General features: G+C 46.0%; 1 protein-coding gene across 1 annotated transcript; it reads right to left on the bottom strand.

The window, feature by feature from the left end:
- Positions 1-5,965: 5,965 nt before the first annotated feature.
- On the bottom strand, positions 5,966-17,211 carry PROKR1 (prokineticin receptor 1). Its single transcript, XM_011984998.1, has 3 exons — positions 17,043-17,211; positions 14,586-15,230; positions 5,966-6,940 (listed from the first exon to the last, which is right to left on the bottom strand). Exons 2-3 carry the CDS (start codon positions 15,068-15,070, stop codon positions 6,220-6,222), a joined length of 1,206 nt encoding a protein of 401 aa, XP_011840388.1. The 5' UTR covers positions 15,071-15,230; positions 17,043-17,211; the 3' UTR covers positions 5,966-6,219.

Here is a 17,211-nt window from a genome sequence, read left to right as displayed (position 1 = left end):
CACAATGCCCACTGAGGCATCTTTACAAGAAAAGTGTCCGGTAAAGATCTATTGATTTAATTCTATTTAAATTTGTGGGCCTCCTCTTTCCTGCCATCTCCATTTCTCCCAATGCTCACTCCAGTGTTTTGGCCTCCCCCAAGGCAGGTGTTCTGAACCAGTTCAGGGGACTGTGAACTTGGATGGGAAAAAAAATGTATTGCTATTCTCACTAACCTGTAACTGAACTTTACATTTCCTGCCATTATGAAGCAGGCAACAAACCACGCTAGAATTAGCAGTCCCTGAGACTGTCGCCAAGAGATATTTTACATCTCATCGGAGTTTGGAGAGAGGTCTCAAAATATCGTTTACATTCATTGCTACTTCAAAATCATGGTAGTTTTTAGCCTGATGCTAAATATTATTATGTAAGACACTGAAGATTTAATATAAAGAAATGAAATATAAATATTTATATAATTGTACCACAAACTTAAACTAATTTGAGAATTGCATTTTAATAGAATTGATTTCTTCCGTATTCCTATGTATTTTATTGAATACATTTGAAAGCATTATTTTGAGAAGAAGCTATAAATTTCACTGGATGCCAGAAGCTCCCAAGACGCTTAAAAGTTAAGGACCTTTGCATTGCGGTCAGTTGTTACGGGTCAACGAAACTTCTCAGAGAAGGAAAAATAAAGATGGGAGTGATGTTATTCTCAGTTTTTGAGAAAATCTGGTTAATTTAGATGTCGGTTTATCACTTAATGATTGAACTTAAGGAGAAAGGTGTTTATTTGGTTTACTAGGAAGCCTAAAGGAGGGCTAAAAACATCATATAAAGGCTGCAGCACAGAGTGATTAAAGGCTGAGCTCTGGAGTTGAACTACTGGGCTTCAAATTTCAGCGCACTTATGTGACCTTGAGCAACTTCTGTGAGTTAAGGCTGTTTCCTCATCTGTAGCATGGGAGTGATACTTGCCCCTGACTCAGAGGACGGTATGAGGACTGACTGAGACAATTCCTGTAACATGCTCAGCTCAGCCCAATACATGGCAGATTCTCCTTGCTGTTAGTATTAAAGTCAGCCAAATTTGTTTCCAACAACCTTTCCCTTCATATTCTTTTTTTTCCTAATTATGAAATGCCTCCCTCACCCCATCACACAGACCTATTTCATACAGCCAGTTTCTCTCTGCCCTTGGCCCTCCTGCCTCTATCCCATCAAAACCCACTCTCAGATAAGGCTCTGGTATTCCTTTCTTATGTCTCTGTGTTTTCCAGTTTTTGAGCTGCCTCTACCAGGGGCGGCAATTCCATCATTGTGTGAGCGGTCCTCCCCTCCAGGGAAGAGCAATTTCAGCCTCCAAAAGCAGATAAAAGACGTTTTTCAGGCTGGGCTCAATGGCTCACGCCTGTAATCCCAGCACTTTGGGAGGCCAAGGCAGGTGGATCACTTGAGGTCAGGAGTTCAGGACCAGCCTGGACAACATGGTGGAACCCAGTTTCTACTAAAAATACAAAAATTAGTTGGGTGTGGTGGCGGGTGCCTGTAATCCCAGCTACTCAGGAGGCTGAAGCAGGAGGATCACTTGAACCCAGGAGGCAGAGGTTGCAGTGAGCAGGGATCACACCACTGCATGCCAGCCTGGGCAACAGAGTGAGACTTTGTCTCAAAAAAAAAAAAAAAAAAAAAAAAAAAAGAAGAAAGAAGAAATAAATGTTTCTCTTGCCAGGTGGAATGCTCATCTTTTGCTTCTCTGCACCTTTTGCTTCTGTCCAGCTCAAGTCTCACCTCCTTCCAAAAGCCTCCCCGCTTCTCTTGTCCTCACCAGCAGGGGCAGGAGGTGGCCCTCAATGTGACTAAACTCTGAGCACACAGGATCTGGCCACTCCTCTGGACGTTCAGCCAAGTGTGGCTTCTTTTTTTTTTGAGACAGTCTCACTTTGTCATCAGGCTGGAGTGCAGTGGTGAGATCTTGGCTCACTGCAACCTCTGCCTCCCGAGTTCAAGCGATTCTCCTGCCTCAGCCTCTGGAGTAGCTGGGGTTAGAGGTGTGCACCACATGCCCAGCTAATTTTTGTATTTTTAGTAGAGATGGGGTTTCACCATCTTGGCCAGGATGGTCTCGATCCCTTGACCTCGTGATATGCCCGCTTCGTCCTCCCAAAGTGCTGGGATTACAGACGTGAGCCACCACGTCCAGCCAAGTGTGACTTCTTTATTTCTCTCCTCTGATTTCCTGGGGAGGGCAGTTGTTCTCATGAACAGGGGCCTAGTGTCATTCCTTTTAGATTCCCAGGAATGCCCAACTAGGCAAGGTAAAGAAAGGGTATCTGTAAACATTTTTTAGCAGTTCTTCGTTAAAATCTCCTGGTCTCCATGCCTGTGCTGTGAGTTCCCAGGGGTAGAATGAGCTAAACTTGGCATGCAAAAGAACTAGGAATGTCTCTGCTAAACTTCTTAAGTAAGGGATCTCCAGAGAAGGCCAGACAGGGGTTGAACAGTCACCTCAAGGGTTCTTGAAAAGGATGCTGCCCTTTCTAAGACTCTGATGCTCCCTGCATCCAGGAATGCTGTGGTAGAAGAGCCCTGGACTCCGCTTCAGGAGCCTTGGGGTCTGACCCTGGCTCTCATAGTGACCAGATGTGTGACCATAAACAAATATCTTCCCCATTCTGAACTTCAGTTTTATCAGCTGTGAAATGAGTGATTTGAATTTGATATTCTCACTTCGACTGTAGGAAAGAAAATTGGACTCATTGTTTGTGGATATAGTCCAAAATATATCATATATTTTTCAAGAATAAGACTCATATTTATAATTTTCTGGTCATCTCACAAATTCTTTGGCATTCCTTTTCATAAGGAGCCTGGAACTTGTTTCACGCTTCAGGGATTGCTGGAGTGATCACCACATTGCCTTGTTCAGTGTCATTCCAATTATTTTTTTAAATTGTACTCAGTAGACGAAATCTCCAAAAGCTTTACTGTAAATCTGCCCTTATACTTTAGTTATGGAAACAGTTTGATTTTATAAAATCACATCTTTATCCTTCTGTATAAGACAATGTACTTATCTGTTTGCATACTGAAAGTATTTAGAGAACAGAATGGACACACATAGAACAAGTGTCATTTTGTGGGGCTTACCGCCAGTTTTTGGAGAAGCCATCAGTCGGGCAGCTGGTTGGATGAAATCTGAACGTGGCATGGTATAACATAGGTTTGTCTCTTGCTCACTTTGCGTGTGTGGATATTAAGCCTGTTCAGGTTTAGCCTTAGCTTATGTAATAGACATAAACAGGTCCTCAGATTTCAAGTCTTGGCACTCAGATACTAAAAAGTATTAATGGTTTTACCAGAGCAGACTTCTAGGAAGCGGATCTATAAATCAGTTAAATCTCTTTAGGATGGAGAGGGGAAGTTTGCAGCATGAGTTAGCACTGATCTCACAAATCATATGATCATGGAAACTACTTAGTGTTCACTTAAAGAACCATGTCACTACAACTAGGAAAAGGATAGGAAAGGAGGTGGAACACACAGGACATGACGCTCCATGATTTTCTATATATACAGGTATTTTCATTTCACTTGATAACAACACAACACTCTCATTCACTATAAAATTACAAGCACACACTAATATTTGGAAGCATTACAGATAGTTGAGTGAAAAATTGATACATTTTAGGCTGAAAAGCAGAGGGGGATTTGGTTGTCGCATATAAAAACCTCCTGTTTAATACAATCAACTCTTGTTTAGCATTCTTAATGAAAGGGATGGACATAATGCAATAAATTATATCATTTTTAACTTTTTAATCCAAAAGCTAACCTTCCAGATTTTAGAATGCAATATATGATTTTATATAAAAAACAAAAATGGCCTTCCAATGCATATTTGGTTTAGGCTAATATTTTAATTAATTTTATTCTCCAAGAGCATTCTGATTAAATTGTAGGGTAAGTCTATTGGGTGATAAGTGGGAAGAAATAAATAGGTTTTTGTAATGTGTCTTTCAGGGAAATAAAGTAACTATATAAAATAAACTTTGCTGCCCAAAATAAGGAGTTGACTATATTTGGAGGGGAACATGTCACACATGCCACTTAAAAAACCTTGTAGGTGTGCTGCTCTAGAGTTAAATAAGAAAAAGACAAGTCCACGCTGTAGCTCTACACACTCGTGAGAAGAAAACCAGACTGAGAAACAATGATCCCATTGCCCAGATTCATGCTGGCTGCGAACAGGCATGGGAAGATGATCAGCACTTCCAGGATCACAAAGATACTCCGATTCTGGAGTTTCCAAAACCCTAAACTCATCTTCTAACCAGAGACTCGCCACCCTTTCCTTTATGCATCTATGAGCAAATCTCATGACCTTGTTTGCACAGCCATGTTATTAGGCACATAATGCATACAGCACTGTTAAGAAGCGCAAAGGAATAATTTACACAAAGAAAAATAAAAGTGGAGACGCCCAGGTTTCTGGATACACAAGCGAAGGTAAGAGGTTTTTCTTGCCCAGGCGCACCACACACAGTTCCTAGTCCATCCTTTTGACAACTTGTGTGGTTGAAGGCATCTCCCACGTATTGTCTCATTGGCTTCTCATAGCCACTCGGTCAGAAGGTATCACAGGTGTTACCTTTGTCCCCTCGGAGAGGCTTTGTCCAGGGCTACACAGTTGACAGACTCAAGTCTGTCTCTCAGATCTTCCAGCTCCAAAATACCAAACTCCAAAACTCAAAACATCAAACAAAGGAGGCAGGTTAGAAAGTGGGATGAGTCTTCAACAACCTGTGGGGTCACTGAAGCTCACTGTTTGGTCTAACACTACCCGTCTGTATGTCCCCTTCTTTCCTGGGTGCGCAGGGCGGCACAGGCTTCTGGAAGATGCATCTGACCTGCATCCTCTGCCACTGAATCACATGACTTCATTCCCACTGAGGACTAGAAATGTGTGGCTTATCCCTCCTAAGAGGAACCCTATTTTAGAAGCAAAGCAAGTCTTAATCCAAAGGAACAAAGACTAGGATGGATTCAGGGGCCAGTAATAAGGATATCTTGCCCTCAGTTCATATCGATGAGGATACCTTACCATGCTGTCTGGTTAGGAGGGAACTCTTCATCACTCACATTTGAGAGCTGGTGAAAACAGCAAAATGAATGAAGGCCATATCCAGGCGGTACTGTGTCCATTTTCAAAGATTCTATGCTTCATAAGCATGGAGGCATGAGAGGGAAGGGAAGGACTTAAGGGAAGTGTAATTGGTCCAAACGAAATAACAGGTGGGAACAGTGTCATCTGTATACCTGGAGAGCCTGAGCCCCTGCCGCACCTGAACCGCACTGAGCCCCGCATGTTTCCAGTTTTGCCTTCCTGTTTCAACTCTCCTCCACTTGCATCTCCCTCCTCACTGAAGGCAAAAAGTCCACGGAGCCGGGGGACTCGCCTACCCTGAATCCAGGCTTCCCCCTCTAGACTTACTCCAGGTACCCAGAACCCCGTAATTCCCTGTCCAAATGGCATCCAGGGTCTATGTGTCTTCTTCCCCAAGCCAGTCCTTCTGATGAAGAGCCTTACCACCTATGTGCAGACCTCTGGGCCTGAGGGTGGCCATAGAGCAGTGTGGGAGGAAGAGTTTGCACAGAACTTGACCATGAATACTGGAATGTCCATGCACGTGCATGCAAAGCCCCTCGCCATGAGAGATGAGAGGAGAACGGCTGCACAAGGAGCTTAGAGTCTCTTTCACATTCTCGCTCCAGTCTTGCAAATGTTAGGCATGAACTCCAGTTGAAGAATATGCCCAGAGATGGGCCAGATCGGTGTGTGATGAGTAGGTGGATGGCCCAGAGATACCCTCACACTGCAAACACATGTACTGCAATCCTAGATACCTACTCCAGTTCTTTTGTGGAAACTCCCTTATTTCTATCTACACCACAACATTTTCCTCTGTTTAATTCCAATTTCATTTTGCCAACTAATGTCATCAGCATATATAGGTCTTACCAGTACCTACTGGTGTGCAAATTAGACATTCAACAAATGCCACTATTGATAGTGTCCGGTCACATGCATTTTAGAAACTCTGAGCTCCTTGAAAACATGGTTCACAGAGTGGTCCATTTACTCTGCCCTCTGCCGCAAACAAAAAGTCCCAGGTTGATGTGCATCCAAGCACACTAGTCAGTGTCCGCAGGACCCTGACTTGTGCTTAAACTTTGCAAAGTCCAGGGGGTTCTTTTAGTCTGATGCAGTCCACCTCTTCAGTGGCAGGCATCCCGATTGTCTTGAGGTCCAGGTCTGCACTGGACTTACCGCCATTGTAAGAAGCCTTCCAGTGGAGCAGCATGATCTTTTTGAAGTACTTGACGGTGTTGTTCTTGACTGTCACGAAGCACAGGGTGTTGATCATGCTGTTGCTCATGGCGATGCACTCGACGATGTAGAAGGCAGTGAGGTAGTGCTTCTCCTTCACGAACACGGTGGGGAAGAAGTCGCGCACGATGGTGAAGCCGTAGAAGGGCGCCCAGCACAGCACGTAGGCGGTGAGGATGCACATAAGCACCAGGACCGTCTTCCTGCGGCAGCGCAGCCTCTTGCGGATCTGCTCGGTCTGGAATCCAGGGACCGCCTTGAACCAGAGCTCCCGGGAGATCCTGGCATAGCACAGGGTCATGGTGAACACGGGGCCCACGAACTCAATGCCAAAGATAAAGAGAAAGTAGGACTTGTAGTACAGCTGCTGGTCAACAGGCCAGATCTGGCCGCAGAAGATCTTTTCCTGGCTCCTGACAATGAGGAGCACCGTCTCGGTGGTGAAGTAGGCAGAAGGGATGGCGATCAGGATGGACACCGTCCACACCAAGGCAATCAGGCCAGTGGCTGTTTGGCACTTCATCCGTGGTCTCAGCGGGTGGACAATAGCCAGATACCTAGGGCAAGAACACAAGTGGAGGCAGCCACTGTGAGAAAGAAGTGCTGGATAATTTTTTTTTTTTTTTTGAAACAGAGTTTTGCTCTGTCACCCAGGCTGGAGTGCAGTGAGTGCAGTGGTATGATTATAGCTCACTGCAGCCTCGAACTCCTAGGCCTAAGCAATCCTCCCACCTCAGCCTCCCAAGTAGCTGGGACTAGAGGTGCAATGCACCACTCGCGCTAATTTTTTTTCATTATTTTTTGTAGAGGCAGAGTCTCCGTATGCTGCCCAGGCTAGTCTCAAACCCCTGGGCTCAAGCGAATCTGCTATTTCATTTTGCAACAGTCTAAGGAGCAACCAAATGGTATGTGTGGAGGAAACTCCCAGTGGTACGTGGGCTTCCGCAAAAGGCCAACTTGAAGCAAACCCCAGGGTCATCTCTAATTAGCTGTGCAACCTCAGCCAAGTTTTGTTGATGCACTCTGACCCTTAGTTTCCTTATCTGCAAAAGTTTTGTTGGCTGTTAAATATTAAATGTGATAATGTATGCACTGTGCCTGGCACAGTTTTAAACCTAATATGTACTCAAAATGATAACAATTAGTATTAAATATAATAATTCCTCCCATCGGTTTCTAGCCTGGCACTGTTCCCAGCTCCTTCCTGTTCTTGGGCTGTTCATTCTAATTACCTCTCAGTTTAGAGCTAAAAGGGCAAGATAATTCAAAGAGTTGGGAGAATCTGCCCTTTCCAATGGAAACAGTGGGCAAAGGTTTTTCTTCATTCCACATTCTAAAAACTGTTGCTTTGCATGCAGAGGAGGAAAAGCTTGTGGCCATGTGTCTCATTTTCAGGTGGAAAAATGGAAGGCAGTGAGAGATGAATGACTTTCTCAAGGTCACAGACCACAGGACCCTTCCTTGATAGAAAACACTTAACCCTACCTCACAGAGTTGACGTGAAAATCAATTGAGAATATACACGAATGTATTTTTTTTTTTAACCGCAAAGCATCAGACAGTGAAAAGACACTGCTTTTGTCCTTTCGAAAAAAAAAAAAAAGAAAACCCACATTGCTGTTACCACAGTGGTCCAGAAACAGAGAGAGCCCTTTCTAGGGGGAATGTGAGTCATTGTGCGGCATGAGAGCTGATAGCCTCTTTCCCAGAGAGAATGCACACAGCTTATGCAGAGAGCTCTGGTTTCCTGGAAGACATCCTGTGGCTGGCAGGGGGTGGAAGTTGGGGAAAGAGAGAGATGGGGAGTGAAGTGGGAGGGGATTGATTGGTCAACACTAGAAACAAACACGGTCTCACGTGTCCAGAACTTATCCCAGGTAGAGCCCAGAGCAAATGTGACCAGGGCCTGAAGGAAGGCCAAACCAGCTCTGTTTCCTTTGAAACCAATCCTTATGAAGTCATCTTTCTTGGAATTTTGATTTGAAGAGCGGTTCATTCTTACTTATTTTTTTTTTCCTGACTGTATTTCTGCTCTTTCTGTCCCTCCCTCACAGCCTCGGCACTCAAGCCTATTGAGCATCCTTTAGAGAGTTGGCAGGAGTAAGCCTCCAGCTCTCTTCTAGCCCCCAGAGGTTAGATGAAGTAGGATGGGTTGCGCCCACTCTGGACACCCGCTGACTGCCATCCCTGGCACTCTAGCCAATCTCCCAAGTGCCAGAAGTAAAAAGGGAAATGTCTGCAGGGTGTTGGCAATGCCATTGTCAATGCACGAGAGTGAGCCCTTCATTAAGACCGCAGTGCTCCTGATGTAACCAGAGCCTCAAACTAGCCCTGACTCACAATGAAAATGGAGAGTTTAGATCTTCTGCTCTCATTGGCTCCATTGCTCTCTGCCTACCCCGCCACATTCTGCTGATTACTCTGACAAAGAAATTTCCTATTTCATATTTATTCCCTATAAGAATTTTCACCACATAATTCCATTCCTTTTCCCGATAGTAGCTACCTAAGCCTTTATGATGCTTCAGACAGAGTGTGTTTTCAGTAAACATATGGGAGAGAACACCGACCTAAGACTCAGAAGACCACAAGTCTAATCCCAGGTTTGCCAGAAAGTTGCTCTATGAATCTGAGTCATTTTTCTTATCCCTATAGGTTCACTTCCCTCATCTATAGAATAGGAATATTACCTAGATACTATGAGGCTCCAATGAGACACTGCACATAGCAACAGTAAGCTATTAATATACAAGGAATTACTAACATTTTAAAATGTATTTTTTCCCAGAGCTATTCTGTATACACAGCAATTTTCCTTTACCTGTTATTGGCAAATACTCGATTTGCAAGTCCTCTCCTACTTTCTATTTTATAGGATAAACTCTATACATCAAAACTAATCTTCAGGGTAATCTGTGACTACCTATCAGATAGTTATTTCATTCTGAGTCTCTCTGACATCACCCCAACTCCATCCCCAGGATTAGTGCCATGAGCTGTGTGGGAGGCATTCCTGATATATTTACAAATAGGCAAATTGTGGAAAACTGTTTCAAGGATTTCCATCAGCATTGGCGATGCTAGGACCAGAACTCCAGACCTCTAGCATTAGTAATGCTATGTCTGCTTATGTTTATAAAGAAGTTTACAATTTACAGCGCATTTTCAAATCCACTTTTTCACTAGATAATTCCAACCCTATTAAATAAGTAAGACAGTGACGATGTCCACTTTACAGATGAGAAAACTGAGGCTTGGGGAAGTTAACCTGCCAAAAAGCCACACAACTAGATATCAACAGAACAATGACTCAGACCCACATCTTTCTGCAATCCAGTGGCCTCTCTGAATGCTTTTTACCTCCTCCTTTTTTCAGCCAAGAGCAAACGATGCCCCCTTCTCTTGCCTTCCTGGCATCCCAGCAGCCTTTCTCCTCTTTCCTCTCCATCACAGTTGGTTTCTAACTATTGGTGTTCCAAAAAGGGGTCTGACATGCGGCAGCCGCTTTTCTCTGCTTATGAGTATGTCCTTGGCTTGCCCTGTGTGTCTGCCACTACAGTGGCTTAGGTCCAGATTCACGTAGAGCTAACAGTTCCCAGAGAACAAGGAATAAAGGCTGCTAGACAAAGAGATGGTCCAGGCAATAATTGTGATAACAATGGGCTGGAAAAGAAGTATTTGGGCTCTGTCTCTCTTCCCAGGACCAAGTCCCGGATCAAATCATGGTAACAGTGGTCCCAGCAGCTACTAGGCTAGTCATGGGATGGGCAGAGATAACACAACCCAATCGTCAGGCCAGTGGCCCTGACTAATGAACTCACCAGGAGGCTTCTGTGCTTCCTAAGGTTGGGCGAGATTACTCAGGCCTTAGCTTCATCAAGACAGAAGAAGAGAGCTTCTTCACAGGTACATAGACTGGCCAGTGTCCTCAGGATTCTGGGTAAAAGAGAAGTTCCCTGGAGCCCCCACATGCTGTGGGATCTTAGTGTCTACACATTAAAAGGAAACCCAGACCTGAGGCTCGGGCAGAGGTCTCTCATGATGCATTTTTTTTTTTTAAGACAGGGTATCGCTCTGTCACCCAAGCTGGCTGGAGTGCAGTGGCACAACAGCTCACTGCAGCCTCTATCTCCTGGGCCCAGTGGTTCCTCCCACCCCAGCCTCCTGAGTAGCTGGGACTACAGGCACATGCCACATGTGAATTCTGGGCACCTAATAGGGTTTTCGTGCAATTTCACCCTCATCGAGTGCCTGGCACTGGGTGAATACACATGTAAAAAGCTGGCTGGACACAGTGGCTCACACCTGTAATCCCAGCACTTTGGGAGGTAGGGGCACAAGAATCACTTGAGACTAGTTCAAGACTAGCCTGGGCAGCATAGCAAGATCCCATCTCTAAAAAAAATTTTTTTAAATATAAAAAGCCATGGTGACAGTTCTTACAAAGATTGCAACCTTTTTTGGGGGAAACAGGACATAAATGTGTTTAACCATGAGACCGGGAAGCAGTCTGGGGCTAGATAATAAAAGTTTGGAAGAACAGGTGAAAGGGTTTGAGCCATACTTTGTAGACAATAGAGTTATTAGAGGTCTTTTAAGCAAGAGAGGGGAGACATGTACAAGACAGAAGATTAATTTGGCTGCAGCCTTGCTTACTTCCCTCGGCCCACATGGGGCCTTCTCTCTGTTCCTCTGTTCATAGAAGCCATCTGGTTTGTTCCTGCCTCTGGGGCTTTGCACTTACAATCCCCCTTGTCTGGGATGCTTGCTCCCTGTCTTCCCAAGGCAGGCTGTTTCCCCCTGCATCATTCATAAGCCAGTTCAAAGGCCACTCCTCGGAGACCCTTCTCTTGACTACTCACCTAGAATAGGCCCCACCTAGAGTCACTCTCAACATTTTACGTGTGTGCTTGCTTTTTGTTCAGAGTATTTCTTGCTTCTGAAATTACCTTCCTCTTTTGTTTGCCTGACTGGATCTCTCTCTATCCCTTGGGTATAAGCTCCAGGAAAGCAAGGAGTTTTTTTGTCTTGTTCACTGTTGTATCTCCAGTGCTTGCAATGGCATCTGTCACATCATAGTTACTCTATAAAAATGCATTGTTTAAATGAATGAATGAATGAAAGCTTCGGATGGATTGTCAGGGGAGTAGAGTCGACAGATGGGGAGGTCCAAGAAACACTGAAGGCAGGAAGACCAAGAGGAGACTAGGATACCAGCCCTAATGAACAAATGGGTATTGCCAAGACCTGGAAGTTGAATGAATGCTGGTGAAGAAGGGAGAGCAGCCGGGGCAAAGGAGACTTTCTTCTAGGCTAGATGCCTGGGAGAACAATGGAACCAATAATACAAATAAATACAAGCAGGTAGATGATAAATAGTTTTGTTCTAGCATTTTGTAGAAATCTTGTATTTTTTAAAAACCACATAATAAAAACAATAATTTCAACGAAAACAAAGGGGTTAGTGTATCAGAAATGTTCATTAGTTTATCTGCTTTTTTGCTGTAGACGTTCCTATAAGGGTTAATTTAAGAATTAAGAATTATCACATCCACTGTTTATTTATTGCTTACTGTTTTAAATATTGTTCTAAGCAATTAAATATATCATTTCATTTAATCCTCAAAGCAACCCAATACAATAGGCTTTCTTTTTATCCTCATTTTATAGGCGATAAAACGGAGGCAGAGAGAGGCCAAATAACTAACAGAAGACCCAACACACAATACAGCCAGAATTTAAACCCAGGCAGAATAACTGCTAACATGGCTACAGAAGTTTCATTAAACAAAAATAAAGGCATTTTTACAACTAAGTGTATTTGTTATAAACCGAGATAAAAATTAGTTGCTCCCAACTGATCAAATCCTGAACAACACATAAGACCAGAGAAAAATTAATGATTCCTAGACCACAATTAGATGGTAACAACACATACACATAAAAATAATTGAAGAAAAGATCACAAACATCAATAAAAGAATGGGCATTGGAGCAGCCGTTCATCCGCCAAGACCACTGGGCAGCCCCGTGAAGGTCCACGGTGCTTTCCTCGAGGTCTGGGTACAAGCTTCCAGTCATAGCCCCAATCAACCATAGCAGCCCCCACGGTGCAAAGCATGTTTTCTAATTCATCTTTATTATTGTATCTAATTTCCGTTGTGTAAACACACTGCAAGAGAAAAGCTTGCAGTATTTCAGACAAGCTCTGTTTGGTATGAAAGGAGGTTATGAGCTTGAAGAATTTCAGTAGATGGAGACTGACTGGTTGACATCGATATCATTCTTACATGTTCCAAATAACCCAATGCCCCTTAGTGTATCCCGGCTTCCTTTCCCCTTGAAGCTACTTCCTCCTACCATTGTTACTCAGTACAAGTGGTAAAATGGATCTCATCCAGGGAGTAGGGTCCCACTCCACAAGAGGCACCCTGCCCCACTTTTAGTAGCTGAGCACATGTAGTTTCTTGCTAGTATGAAACTTCAGGAAATGACTTTGTATGCTTTGTCCTGTTCATGGGCTAAGAGAGAAGGTGGCGGCTTCTATTTTCAGAAAAGTTCAGAGACAAAGTCCCTGGAGCTCTTCCTTGGCAGCTCTGAAGGGAACCTAGGAGGCAGATACTCTACTTGACTGCTCTCCTCCTGCTCCTTCTGTGGGTTCACCTGGGATCCTTGCCCAGGTAAATGAAAAGCCGCAGGACTCTGTGATTCAGTGGAGGGAATGTGGCCAAGGAGAAGTAGTGTTCTGCAAGGATCTACGGGGACAGACCAAGGGCTATGTACGCTGCTAACTCCCCGATGTCCTTCCCTGGAGAAGGGAGGCAGAGGTTCCACCCCTCGGCGGTTTTACAGACAGAGGCTCCTTGGCAACCTCCTTTTCTCAGGTTATCCTTTTCGGTCATCTCACCCCTGCTCGCCCTGCCTGTGGTCTCAGAAAACAAGCCTTCTTAGCTGTGCTCCTCTCTGGAACAGCGTCCTGACTGTGAGGGCCAGGTCAAACCCCCTCAGATCCCCGAGGCCAGAGAACAGGGAGAGCATGTATGCCTCAGGCTCTCTGGGTTAAGGGACAGAGACAGGCTGTTCAGATCCAAGTACACAGAGGCCTGATTTGATCCTCAGGGTAATTGTCTCTAGACTGTAACCAGGTGCTTTGTAATGACAGTCCAACTGTGGGCAGAGGAGCAAGCAAAGATTGTCCCCCAAGGAACAAAGACTAGCCTGGCCCATTAGCACAAGTTTACACTAAAGGAAGAGACTAAGTTGAAGGAAGACATGCAGGGGCTGCTCTTCCTGATTTTATTTGTGATCACCAGAAACAGTTCTTCTGCACTATCTGTGCAAATGGACTAAAAGGTACAAAGTGATTAATGCAACAACAAAAAGTAAATAAGCACATGTTCTCTTTTTCTTTTCAAAACAAATCCTTCAATCTTTTTTATTTATTTATTTATTTATTTTTTAGAGACAAGGTCTCCCTCTGTCACCCAGGCTGGAGTGCAGTGGCATGAACATAGCTCACTGCAGCCTGGAACTCCTGGGCTCAAGTGATCCTCCTGCCTCAGCCTCCCAACTAGCTAGGACTATAGGCACTCACCATCACACCCAGCTAATTTTTTTATTTTTTCAAAAGATGAGGTCTGGATATGTTACCCATGCTGGTCTCGAACTCCTGGCCTCAAATGCTCCTCCTGCCTCGGACTCCCAAAGTGCTGGGATTATAGGCTTGAACTATTTACCACAGCCAGCCACAAATTCTTGAATCTTATTTAAAAACAGATGATGCTAGAAGGTCATATGTTAGTAGAGGAAGTCTTGATGAGATAGAAACCTCCTTCAAGATTTCCAAGTTGACTCAAGAGGTAACTGCCTGGAGCTTAAAGTGTTCCTCAGTATCTCCTCTTACCTGTCTACTCTAGACCTTGAAAGGTATAACATCTAGGAAAACATCCATAGCAGGGGAGACCAAAAGCTTCCCATCACCCAACTCTAGAGGGCTCTGCTGCCTTCTGTCTGAACAAAGCTGGAAAAGGAGAACTCTTCTCACTGTCAGTCAATGGGCAAGCTTTTGAGTCCCCCATGCATCTACATCTAGGGTGAATACAGACACCTCTCATCAATCTGCAGCTGCAGTACAGGAGGGGGCAATTCCAATGCTCCTTCCTCCCTGACCGCCTTTGTTGCCCCCACTGCTGCTGCACTCACCTGTCAATGGCAATGGCCAGCAGGGCATTGGTGGAGACATAGAGAGAGACAGTGCGCAGGTAGTTGACAGAGGTGCACAGGACGTGGCCGTGCTCCCAGGAGAGCTGGCGCACCACATAGTAGTCCATCTCAAAGGGGCAGCAGACAATGGCCACCAGGAAATCCGAGATGGCCAGGTTGGCGATGAGCAGGTTGGTGAGATTGCGCAGTTTCTTGTAGCGGACCAGGGCAGCGATAAAGACGAAGTTGCCAATGCCACAGACCAGCATGATGCCCACCAGGGCCATCCCAATGACAATCTTGGCAGCAAAGAACGTCCGGGAATTGGTCACATCCTCATCTTCATCCAAAGGCATATCATAGTCACCATAGCTGAAGTTGAATGGGAAGGAAGCGGCATGGGCTCCATGAGGGTTGAGCGCAGAAAGGAAGCTGGTGGAGGTGTTGGTGGCATTGTCATCCATGAACCCCATGGTGGTCTCCATCTGGCCAGGTGGTGCTGTGAGCAACACTGCTCAGAATTCCCCGGGGCAATGTCTGCAAGGCTGATATCACCCCTCTCTGCTATCAGCCAGCTCTCCATTAATGAGTCAGAATGTCTCTGCCAGCATCTTTGGGGTATGGTGTCTGAGCTCCACTCTAAACCTTTGAAGGACATACAAACAGTTGGCTACATGTTGGAGTAAAGCTGGCCAAATTTAAAACCACCCTGTAACCTAGGCAGACCTATTAGCTACCTGCCCAGAGTGAATATAGGGTGATGGAGTAGAAATAAAGGAACCAATGGGAGAAAATGAAGGAAAACCACATGCATTGAACATAGGGAAGGGTGGATTGCTATAGAGACAATCAAGCACTGGCTCAGTTGATTTCTATTCCACTGAAGACTCAGAAATGTTGCACCTTTTCTCAAGGACAAAAGTTGGGAGTGTGGGGAGGCTGAAGAGTAAGAAATTACTTTAAATGCTCTTTAAGAGGGAGGGCTTTCAGACAAGCCTGTCTGCTCTCCTTGCTCTTCTGGCAAAACATGCCTCTAAAATCACGAGCCATAGAACAGCCACCTTCCTCTCTCTTTGCTGGACTTCGTGTTCCCACATCAGAACCTGCTGTGACCCTAGAAACTGGAAACAGCATTTATGAAGGTCTGTCCCCAGGCAGAAGCTGTAGGGTAAAGTCATAACCAAGTGATGAGAATGGGGACTCTAGAGCAAAATTTTTCCTTGGCTGGTTGAGTGTCCAGAGGTAAATAGCTTAAACACTCAGAGGTTCAACATCTGCCAGGCAGGAGATCAATAATGTCTGCACAGCCTGGAGCTCCCTGGAGGAGAGCCTTACACCCTAGAACTGCAAGGAGTTACTACTGAGCTCTCAGGCCTCCTCCGTCAGCTGCAAGGAAGGGGAGCGAAATCCTGATACAGGGACTCCACCACACCACATAATGGGGCAGGGGTGAGGGGTCTGGGGGAGTGTCAGCTGTCCTGGTGGCGACAGGGAGGCAGCCAGAGTCCCCCATCCCCTGCCCTCTCCCTGCAGTCCCTCCCAAACCCTGAAGACATCAGACCAGCGAGTGAGACATAGAAGGAGAGCTGAGGTCTGGAGAGCACCCTAAAACAAATGTCAGGAGAACAGAGGGAAAAATGCAAGCCTGAGTTTCCTGGGAAAGGGAGATGAGGAAGATGCCCAGGACCCGACCTCCCCACCCCCAGGAAAGCCTGCTCTCCATATTCCTCCAAGCCAAAACATCTGGAGCCTGTCTTCTTGGGGCCAGGGTTAAAGTCCCTCTGTGCCCCAGCGAGGCTCAGCCCCACTGCTGCCTCTCCTTGCCTCTCTTTCCCAACTCCTTCCCCTGAATTTTTCCTTCCTCTGAGCTCTCAATTCTGTTTGGCTTAGCCCTTGCCCTCTGCCCCTGTCAGGGAGGAGAAGCAGAACTCAGCCGAAAGGAAGGAGGTGGGCAGGCTTGGAGCCCAGGCGGGACAGGCCCCACTCCTTGCAGGCCCCGTGGCTCACAGGGGCATGCCACTCCTGGAGGGGTACCCCTACAAGCATGCTACCTGAAGGCTCAAAGTAGTGTTTAAAAGCAAAGAATATAGAAACTTCGGGGGTGGAGAGGAGGGCGTCACGAGATTAAGGATGAATGTCCAGCCGTCTTTTCTCCTTTATTCTCACCGTTCAGAGAGGAACCCCAGTCCTACCCCACCTGGTGACCTCTGGATCTCTGGGAGCCTCTCTCACAAACCCCTGCTGACAAGTCCCCCGCCTGCTCCCAACTTTCCCCCTGGAGCCTGGGCGGCTTCCCCTAAGGGCAGAGGAGGGGAAGCCTGGATCTCCTGAAGAAACGCACAGGAATGAATCCCTTGCAAAGCCCCCTCTTCACTCAGAAGCCCCCGCACCCCACGGCCGCAGCCGGTGGAGCGCGGGGTCCCTGGAGCATCCTCCCCGGGAGGGCGGGCTCTGTACCTGCGGCATCGCGGAGCCCAGCGGGCAAGGTCCGGGTTTCTTATTCCGGGGCCGTAACAGGAGACGCTTCTCCCAGACGCCGGCAGGCGGAGGGCAGGTCCCCGCTCCCTTCCTCCTCTGCTCGGGGCTCTCCCGGCTCTGGCTGGGGAGTTACGCTCGCGCCGCCGCT

The sequence above is a fragment of the Mandrillus leucophaeus genome, unplaced genomic scaffold, assembly GCF_000951045.1.
Source record: "Mandrillus leucophaeus isolate KB7577 unplaced genomic scaffold, Mleu.le_1.0 Scaffold279, whole genome shotgun sequence".
In the NCBI taxonomy this organism is placed as follows: Eukaryota; Metazoa; Chordata; class Mammalia; order Primates; family Cercopithecidae; genus Mandrillus; species Mandrillus leucophaeus.
The sequence above is the reverse complement of the archived record's forward strand: the minus strand, read 5'-3'. Positions and strand labels throughout refer to the sequence as shown.

Excerpts from the sequence above, each read along its gene's own strand:
- PROKR1 (XM_011984998.1), bottom strand. The coding sequence starts at position 15,070 with ATGGAGACCACCATGGGGTTCATGGATGACAATGCCACCAACACCTCC. Across the intron at positions 6,941-14,585 it reads CTGGCCATTGCCATTGACAG|GTATCTGGCTATTGTCCACC; the intron begins GTGAGTGCAGCA and ends TTCTTGCCCTAG.